Below are 10,862 nucleotides of genomic sequence, written 5' to 3' on the forward strand. Positions count from 1 at the left end.
GGCTGATTGATAAGCATGGGAATAGCCTAGGGGATCATTGGAACTAGATTTAGAAAATGCATCTCCCGGAGAATGTTAAGTTCTTTATTTGGCAGCTTTGTCATAAGGCCCTTCCTACTAAAAGCTTTATGGTGCATCATCATATTCCTATTCTAGCTTCTAGCCTTAGGTGCAGGTTGGGAGAGGAGGATCTTCATCATATCTTCTGGGAATGTGGGAGTATCGTGTAGGTTTGGAATTTGTTGAATGTCTTGGTGCAGATCCCAGATAGAGTTCATTTGGATTGGAGATCTTGGATTCCTTTTTGCAGATATCTTAAAGGCCGAGTTGTTGGGTTTGCTCTTTGGAAGGAGAATTGCAGCAATATTTTCTGTGTTTCTGACTCACTGCATGCGGTTCAGTTGATCAAACAACAAGTTCAAGGCTGTCATGCATATGCTGCAATTGTAGAGCATATTAGAGACTTCTTGGAGGGTGGAGTTGAAGCATTCTCTGCAAGTGTGCAAATGCCCTAGCAGAACTTAGCTGTCTTGCTCCGGCCTGACGCCATGCAAGTATCTTATTTGAGGCTTTAGTTCTTGTTTTCTTATTTTGTTTGTTCTCTTCCATCATCTACAATTAAAAATAAAAAAAAGATAAGATACACTTCTCATTTTGATTTTGCGATTCTGCTTAAGTTATTAATCGAAAATTGAGGCCCAGAGAACACAATATCGCAGTTGATTGAACAAAACACATGAGTTATCATAACTCATAAATTTGATTGAACAAAACACGAGTTATCATAAATTTTCTTACACTGTTTGTTTATTTTTACAGTTTTTTTTTTAAGAAAAAATCAACGAAAACTAGCTCCTATTGAACCGAGGCAAAAGCTTGCTTAGCTAAATTGTCAGCTACAGAATTCCAAGTTCTGTATACACCAAGTTTGTTCATGAACCTATTTTCTCTAAATTATAGTTTTAAATTTATTTGAAAATATATCTAAAAATAAAAATGTATTAGCACACACATGCAAAAGAAAAAAAAAATAGAACACGAGAAATTAAGATCTACATAGCCGAATAGAGAATATTCCAAAATGCCGCAATCAAGGGTTGCATGGTCTTGTTTCCTAGTAATTTGATACAGCTTCAGTCAACTCGTTGCACATTTGCTTTTGAATCCCAAAATATACTTTGTTGACAACTATTTGACTCTTTCAAAACAAAATAAAAAAGATAAACACCTTGATTATTATTAAAAATTAAAATATATCATTTTAAAAAAGTGTTAGCAAATATTTTTTAATATACTAATTCTAATATATTATTTACTACTAGTTAAAATTTATTAAAAATTTAATGAGACTCATTAAATAAAAAATGGCATTCACAATTTTTTTGTATGTTTAATAAATTTTAATAACAATAAATAACATGTTTAAAAGAAGATTCTAAACAGTTTGTTAGTAGAAATGATCATAAATTTATAAGTTAAATAATTCTAAATCTTCTAATATTATTCTTCTACTAATTCTCGTATATATTTTCTTTGTATGATAAGTACAATATTAATTTTTTTTTATGTTAAATGAGTATTTACCTTTTCATAATTATTTGTTTTGATAACAGTTTTGTTCAAAGTACAATGGAATATTAAGATTATGTTTGACAATATATTTTAGATGGTTTTTAATTTTTTTAATACCTAGAAAACTTGTTTGATTATTTAATATGTAAACTTTTTTTAGTTACTTTTAGTGTTTTGTGAAATGTTATTTGAAGTAGTATTTTTTAAAATGCTAGCTTTTAAATTCTAACTTTTTACATTTTGTTCTTTTTTTATCTAAAAGTATTTATTAAATTTTCTTATTACTCTTTTTAAATAAAAATACTATTTTATTATTATTATTTTTAACTCATTCCTCCTAGCTACAAATATTTTTTTATTACACTATTTATTTTAACTGTATTATTTATAATATTTAATTTATTATTTCAATGTTATACTTCACAAAATTAACAATGACAAATGTTAGACTTATTTTATTTATTATTTTTTGAATAATCTTATATTAGATGATTTATTTTAACTATTGCACTAAGTAATATAATAAAAATATAATATCTATTCAAGTGTATGCTTGTTTTACTTTATTTTAAAATTGATTAAAAATATTTTAAAAAAATATAGTATAAGATTAATAGTAAAATACATAATATAAAAAATATAATAATTGAAACTAAAAATGTAATGAAAATAATTTATCTATAAATAAAAAACTACAAAAATTTAAAATTATCTCAAAAAATAAAATTATACACCTCAAAATATACTTATATTCTTAAAATAAAATTGAAATTTATATGAAAGAATAATATGTATATTTCTGTCATTTAATATTTTTCAACTACTTCAATAAATATTTTTATCAAATATTTATGATTTAATAAGTCAAATTAAAAGTTTTTAATTAGTAGTTAGTTTTTCTAAACATAACCTCAATGTAAATAATTTTTTTAGTTAAGATTCGAACCTTGGCTAGATTTTGGGGAATTACTTCCTTCTACTAAACCTAACTCCAATTGATAGAATATTTATTTGAAAAAAAAAGCTAAAAATAGTCACAATTCAAATTTAATCCCTACAAAATTGTCACTTTTTCAATCTTTGTTGCTAAAATTTGTCAAAAGTTTAAACTTTATTTTTTAACAAGACAAGCCCAAACTTTTCATCGATTGTAAACAAAACAATCTTCAACAACCTAATTTTTTTTTCTTTCACAAACTAAATCTAAACTTCTAGACTCGATTCATTTACACTCTTACCCTGAAAGTTAGAAATTCATCTTAACGAGGTCAAGGGGAAGAGTGTTATTGACGATGATGACTTTAGTTAAGGGTGTCAACAGCTTGTAATTAAGGTTTAGGAGAGGGCAATAAATAGGCAAGGGTCCCGTCTAACAAGTTCAACCATAGCTATACCTTGAAGTGTTCTCTGATAAAGATATAAGTATTGACCTTGCAGAGATATTTGAAGGGCACAATAAACCTACCAACTAAAAAGAAGCTATTGACAAGATCAAGATGAAAATCAAGACCTTTTCAACTTTGTTACAGTAAAAACTGAAAGCCATAAAAGTTGGCTTTTAAACTATAAAAAGGAGGTACGATCGATTATATGGTTTAGACACTTAATATGAATTTGGACCGGCATCAGTGGTGTAAATTTCCATCTTACAACGCAACTCGACAACAATAGTTTAAACTTTCGAAATAATTTAAAATACTTACCCTTTCATATATTTTATTCTTCCCTGCCAAATACGCTCAACTAGTATAATTTCCAATAGCACGAACGTTGTAAAGTCTATGTTCTAGGGTCTACTTAGTTTAAATTTTGATAGAACTAATTTCAGATAATGTTAATATTTCTTTTTATGTTTATAAATAATATTAAGAGTTTAAAAGATTTCATTTTATAAACAATAATATAAACCATTTTGTAATATATTAATATAAATATATTTCAAAAAAATGAGTGTGGCAATTCTACTTGTTAAATATGTCAAAGTTTATCTCTTAAAATCACAATTTATGACTAAAATAAATCAAACAACCTCTAACTTTTTTCCTTATCCGCAAATGTTGTTTGCATGACCAACACGTCGTTGGTCGAATTGGAACTGAACTCAAATCCTAACATTCTTCTTCAAGGTTAGATCCTGAATTACCCAGTTTTCTATCATTCCATTACTTGCACAATCTGTATTAGTAGACCAGTTGACTAGACCATATCATACCAAACCAGGCAGCATTTCATCTTTGACTAATAGTGTTAATTTAATATTCATTAGAAACCGTCCAGATCTGCGACTCTTTTGATTGTTATGTCTTGTCTCTTTTTATTCCGCGTAGTTTAGCCCACGGATTTCATTCACAAATTGAAGCTTGTGGGGCCATTATGATCATCTCTGTGATCTAGAATTTGGACTTAAAACTCAGCTTACTCAGACAACTAAAATTAGCATCAGCAACAGAAAACTAGAACAAGTAAAACCGAATTGCAGAGTAGAATATATCCATATGATCACTCACCAAACCAAAACTTCCCATCAACCTAATATATGGGCATTTTACAAGAGACCGTGACAGTAACCACCATAAATATATTAAAGAGTTCCTACTAGTGTCTACTGTGGTAAAACCGGAACTCGAAAAAGGGACAACCCACAATTTTATCTAAATCAGAAATCAGCAAGAGATAAAAATCATATTCTAAACAAAAGGTATGAGTTCTCAATTTTAGATCTAGGTGTGAATAAATTCTCCTTTTTAACTAGTCTTGAGCAGTTGTAGCAACAGCTTGTTGAATTCTCCGTTGATGAACATCCCAATTATACACACGAGCAATTGTAACCTGATAAAATATAGGTAAACTATCAATAACTAGAACTAATTATTTTCCAGAACAACCTATGAAAAGATTGGGTGATTACTGATACATGTACTCAACAATATTTATGCAAAATACCAAAAGGAGTGTTGAAGTGTTCTCAAATGCATCGTATAAAGATTAAGATGTGCATGGTAGATATGAAAATGAGGGTTGAAAATGCGGGAGTGGACATTATTTATGCGTGCTTATTAAGAAAACAAAGGAATGAACGAAAATGTGCCCATTTGCATTTTCATTGTTTGTGAGTGTATTCTTCCATACTCAATTGAGATCTAAGTAATATCAAAATGCAATATGAAAGTCCAGATTAAATAATTTTCATTCATTCAATTTTCCAAATTAAAAGTTTTCATTTTCTCTGCCAAAAATTAATTTGTGAAATAATTCTCTCTCTCAATTTCCACTTCCCTTTTTTATGTTCTACCTTCTCATATTCTACTAAATAATTTTCATTCATTTATTTTTGCAAATTATAAGTTTTCATTTTCTTTGCCAAAAATTAACTTGTGAAATAATTTTCTCTCTCTCTCAATTTTCACTTTCCTTTTTATGGTCTACCTTCTTACATTCTATCCCCCCTGCTAAGAACTTCCCTTGAAGGTATTAAAGGGCTCAAGGGCTTGATGCCTTTTGCCATGCTATACAAGTTCACTGTCCTTAACATTTATTTACTTTCAATAGGAAGGTGTGGAAAATGCAGCGCGGTATGGAGCCCTTGACAGTTAGCAAGCTGACCTGAGTAATTGTCACTTGGTCCCTCAAGAATTGTAGATCAGCAATAAGAACTTCCAAACTGGCTCTAGCATTGTCCAGGTTCTTCTGTAGAAGACCAGTAGCCTGCAACAGAAATTTATACTCAAGATATATAGGGAAAAAATTAAAAGAAATAAAAAACAGAAATAACACCTAAATACTAACATACAAGTACCTCTTCTAAAGAATATTCCAGCATAACATTTGCTCCCAGCCATAAACACACGGAATCAGTTTCTTCTATACGTGCTTGTGAATAGATGCCTTCTGATACTTCAAAATCAGCAATAAGTTCCTGTGTTTTTAGGATCAAATATGTTAGAGATAGGGGGAATAACATGAAGATTAAGTCTTGGAGCTTGAAGAAACTAGAAGAATTTTTGTCTTTTCTATGTCCAACTCTTTTGAGTGACATTTGTATTGATTGTTGTATTATTTGTTGCATCTTAGTCTCTATCTTTTCATATGTACATCATGCATCATCATGTAAGAGTAAGGAGATTGTTTCTAAAGGTAGAAACATTCTTCAGTACATAAAACTCTTTGTTTTAATCGATTACAAGGCTAATCATAATCGATTACACAAGTGTCTGTAGCTTGCAGAGAAATTTTTGTATCGATTTAATCGATTACCAGCTAACCATATACGATTACACAGTTCAATTGAGATAATGATTGATTTTTCAGGAGTTCTCTACTTTAATCGATTACCAGGTAATCGTAGTCAATTACTTTATTCTTAAAAATATTCCCAGAAGTGATCAAGAACACTTTAATTGATTACATCAAAAATCTAATTGAATACATTGTTCTTGAAGTTTTTCAGATATTGGAAAAAACACTTCAATCAATTGAAATGATAATACAATCGATTACTTCTTCGAAATAATTGATTACATTGACTATTTAATCGGTTACGGGCAATTATAACTATTTTCTCTATAAACAACCAACTTGTCTCACTTCTGTGTGAGCTGAAATAAGTGAAAGAAAGAGAGTAGATAAAGGGCTTAGAATAAGTGCGACTCACAACTTCTAAACTTCGGTTTTTTGAAGATCTCATGATGAAAAGTGAGTTGTGAATTTCTCTTGAGTTTAAGAAGACACTCATTCACTCAAGCAAAGTTCTTGCATATGATTGATCAGATTGTGTCTCTTCTTGACTCAGTTTTTCGTGTGTTTTTACACATTATTAGTATATGCATGAATTTCTGATGACACACTAGAATAGAATTTTCTAGTTTGGGCTAAGGGTATGTTTTTCTTAGGCTTTTATTCACAAAGGACCCTAGGGATGGATGCCTTAGACTCCTTTTTTGTGTAGGAACTGAGATTGATTGTGATTGTTTGTAAGAACTATATATGCATAGTAAAAATCTAATTCAGGTTGAATTAGATAACTGGATTAGTTTCTCTAGAGATAGAGAGTGAACTAGTACTCTTATCTTTCTTTCTCAATCTAGTCTTGATCAATTTACGGAAGGTTAAAGAAAATATCTTTTTAAGAAACAACTTTAACAAAGATTTTGTGTCAAGGGTGATGGATTAAATATTAGTTTATCAAAAATTTGTGATACAATCCTTGGAAAAGAAGTTTTTTTTTTTTACTCTGGTTTTTTTAAGTCTGATTTGATATAGAAACCAATTCACCCCCTCTTGGTTTGTGAGTTCCATCATCTTTTTTCAAAATATACATCCTCAGTCTCTAACATAACTATTGCTTTTCACTTGCAGTAAAAGATTTTAACAGATTACTAGAAAGGTGGTGGGATAATAGCTTAACAAATGATCAAAATTAAATCTTTTGGGGAGGCTCTAAAGCAACAGCTGAGCCTAAATTTTTTAGGGGGTGGTGGTAGTGGAGGGAGAGTGATATCCCCCCAAAAATTAAAAGGTTCACAATAATTATTATATAAAAAGCAGTTTTGACTTTATTTGATGTACAACACTACATGAAATGCATTGAAATATTGTTCATGCCAAAAAAATAATATATTTCACAATGGTGTTATTTTATTTCTTTATTTTTCTATCTTGCAGGGGACCGGGTAGGGTTTTAGAAAGGAAAACCTCATCCATGACATAAGCGCAACCATCTAAGATGTAGTACAAATGTAACACCATTTGCAATTCACCTAAACACAATGCAAATTTGAGATAGACCATAACATTCAAACATTTGATATTGACTTAACTCTTCATTCAAGATTTAAAAAAAAAGTATATGGAGACATATTTTAGGTACAAGGAAGATTATGAAATAATCCACTTATAGCTTGTTTGGAACTGTGTTCCCAAACCATGTCAAACAGGATTGGACACAGAAGAGTTAAAATGAACATATGTAGGTGGCTGTACAATGCAGTACCAAACGTGCATTTATTAACCTTCATTCTTTATTATTCTGGCTCTTTACTCTGGTGCACCTATATGCAGATATATGGAGGGGTAGATATAGCCGTTCAGAACACAATCTCACAAATATAAGTGAAAACCTTGCAAAAATGAACTAAAGCTTGCTGTTGTATGAGTATACAATATGATGGTGATGAAGTGCAAGCACAAAAATGAACGCTCTTGCTAGTGGATCTAGGACCAGGACTGGTTCCATATATCAGGAAAGAGATTGATCAGTGTATCAGTGTTATAAGATATGAGGGATGAACACAAATCCCAACAGATAGAAAGAACTTTTTCATATAGTATAAACTTGACATAAAAACTATACCAAGAAAACAAATCAAAGGCACATATATAATGAGATGCCATATATCTAGAAAATTGAAATAAGCAGCAGCAATGAAGCCTAAGAATTAAACAAGGGGACTGAGCCATAAACTTTTCATGCAAGATAAAATATACGCAAGAAAACTACATGCTAGTTGCCAACAAGTAAAAAAGGACACATCTAAAAAAGGTCATGAGCCATAAAATTAGTGTTTCACTCGCATATTATTAAGGAATCAAGAAAGTCTTGAGGATTTATCAACATCACAAAAAATATGGCATAAATAGTCAGGACAACTTTATATGTATTAACAGAATAAGATGCATGGAATTTCAGATTTCAGCTGTCTGATAAAAAGTTAACCTGACCATTAATATCTAGACATTTTCGTAAAATAATAACTTTTAAGTATCTTTTACCTAAATAATATTTACTACTATAATTTTGTTATAGAAAATCAGGCTCCAGACAAACCTCACCAGTACCCTTCTTAGCTTTCAATGTAGCAACAACATCTAGGCACTTTTCAATATCTGGTATCTTTGCCTGACAAACACCACAAACAGAAAGTGTCACTCCAATAGGTTGATTAGATATGTAAAGTAAAAGGTATAAGAACCTCAAAGACAGAGAGTAACTTTAGATGAATAATTTTATGTTCAACATTTTTGACAAAAATAGAATAAAATACAATTCATTTTTCTTGTTTTACTTATTTTAAAATTAGCAATTGGTAATGAATCAATAAGAATGCTGATTTTACATTCTAAACCAGCATTCTGCTTCAAAGTATGAAGCCTAGACAGTTAGGAACAGCCAGAGTTCAAAATATATGACAAGACAACTTTGGATTGGAGTCTAAATCTATTAGCCTATATAACATCAATGCAACTCAAATCAGCCGAGAACCCAACTGTTTGTTCTGGTTGCAGCCCATATATGCTTTTGAAAACTATAATGTGAAACCTCATGACACAAGTCCCAAGATAGATAATATTCACAAGTTACAGAGAAAATAGTTTGCTTGATCCTGTCGAGCAGGCACCTCAACAGGCATAAAAATATCAAATTTAACTTGCTCTTTCACAAGTTAAATTTTACTCTGCAATTGATTCTAAATTGAAATATAATAAGACTGTTTTTTGCATCTCATCTTTTCAGCCCACAATCAAAATACCAACAAAACAATAATAACATAAAAGTAAATGCATTCCTCATTGCAGCTTCTTATCTAGGATAGATTGTAAAGTGTAATCTATTAAGATATATAAGGAAATGAAACCTGAAGATCTCTTTGCTGAGCAAGAAGCTTCATTTCTACTACCTTGTATTGCTGAAGTCTGCACCAAAAATACGATGGGTCATAAGTCATACAAACAGTAAGTGAATCTAATAAATGGCAATGTAAGCATCATGTATTGATGTGTTCCAAAGTTTTAAAAAGGAATCAGATCATTGCAACCCAAAATTCACACTAAAAGCTGGCTGCCTCATTCATCAATTCCACTATACATATTACAGAAACAAAACTCAAATGAGTAGTTTGGAGTCAAAATCCAATCCAAAAGATTCACAGTCCCGTGCTGTAAAATCTAAAAGCCATCCATATTGATCTTCTACAGCTAACATTCAGCTGAAACTATTATCCATACCTAGTCCCTACCTCTGAATAAAAAAACCTTCATTTCTCATTCCATCACTTCTAATAATACCGACTGCCACCACTTATAAATTCACATTAATTTCTGGAACTCTATACGGTCTTTAGAGAAAATCTTACAACATCACACCATATACTACCCTACTTAAATCTCAGCATATTCTCTCGACTCCCATACTCATTCACGAAGGCAACTCTACAAGGCACCACAACTAAATGCAGACTAAAAAACTAGCTAAGAACTACTAACTCAAACCACAATTCGAAGATAATTACCACACTGATGCAATCCGAAAACTCTATGAACAAACAAAAGAAGCTGATTTCTACTATTAACACAGCCAGAGGAAAATAGAAAACAGATCCTTAAAATTTCAGGTTTCGAGAATGTGGAAAATCAGAAAGTGACAGAGAAAGTGAAGATGAAAACCTTTCTTGGAGAAAAGCGAGGGCTGAACCAACATCGAGACCCGATTGAGTAAGGTAAGTTTGGACATCCTCCACGAACTGAGCCCCTGGTATTCCTCTTCGCTCCGTCACCGCCGAAGCTGAACCCGAACCCGACGCTGAAGACGAAGAAGCCATTGTTGACGCTCACTCACTGCAATCGATGACACACGACGACGCTTTATTAGTTGTCGTTTAATATTGGGTCCAACAGAACTTCTATTGGGCCACGACTAAGCCCAGGTCCGGGTTTGGTTCTCAGTTGTCGTTAATTTTTTTGTTTTAGTAACTTTATTAAAGGTATATCCATAAAAAATTAAGAGAATGACCAGAAACACTGGGAAACACTTTCTTGAACACTCACTTATTAGTTGAAAATAATTAAAAATCAGTAAATTTTGTGGGTCTTACGTTAAATTTAATGAATTTCTCTTTTTTATTTTATAATTTTCAATAAATTAATTTTAATTGTGAGAATGAAGATTTGAGAAATAAAGTAAAAAAAAATAATCAATAAACTTATTCTTTTTAGTAATGAGAAAAGTGAAACACCCCTTTTCTTTTGGAGACTCTTTTTTCTGACATACTTTTTTATATTAGTTAAAATTATTGTAGGTTTCACTAACATAGAAATGAAAACTACTAATAAGAAATATGGCCTACATATTTATTAAATGCATATAAAACAATAAAAGAAATAGTGTTGGAAAATAATATATTACTAACATTTTTCTTAATAAAAAAGAATGGGCCAACTGATTACTGTTAATGAGCAATATCAGTAATGGGGCGCAGCAGGAGGAAGGTCCGGTATGACCACTTTTGGAAGAAATT

The 10,862-nt window shown here is 30.9% G+C and overlaps 1 protein-coding gene across 1 annotated transcript; it reads right to left on the reverse strand.

Moving 5' to 3' along the window:
* Positions 1-4,026: 4,026 nt before the first annotated feature.
* On the reverse strand, positions 4,027-10,202 carry LOC114386577 (probable prefoldin subunit 3). The gene is made up of 6 exons (XM_028346600.1): positions 10,012-10,202; positions 9,204-9,261; positions 8,396-8,467; positions 5,369-5,488; positions 5,176-5,277; positions 4,027-4,401 (listed from the first exon to the last, which is right to left on the reverse strand). Exons 1-6 carry the CDS (start codon positions 10,164-10,166, stop codon positions 4,321-4,323), a joined length of 588 nt encoding a protein of 195 aa, XP_028202401.1. The 5' UTR covers positions 10,167-10,202; the 3' UTR covers positions 4,027-4,320.
* Positions 10,203-10,862: the final 660 nt, after the last annotated feature.

This window comes from Glycine soja, chromosome 15 (assembly GCF_004193775.1).
Source record: "Glycine soja cultivar W05 chromosome 15, ASM419377v2, whole genome shotgun sequence".
Lineage (NCBI taxonomy): Eukaryota > Viridiplantae > Streptophyta > Magnoliopsida > Fabales > Fabaceae > Glycine > Glycine soja.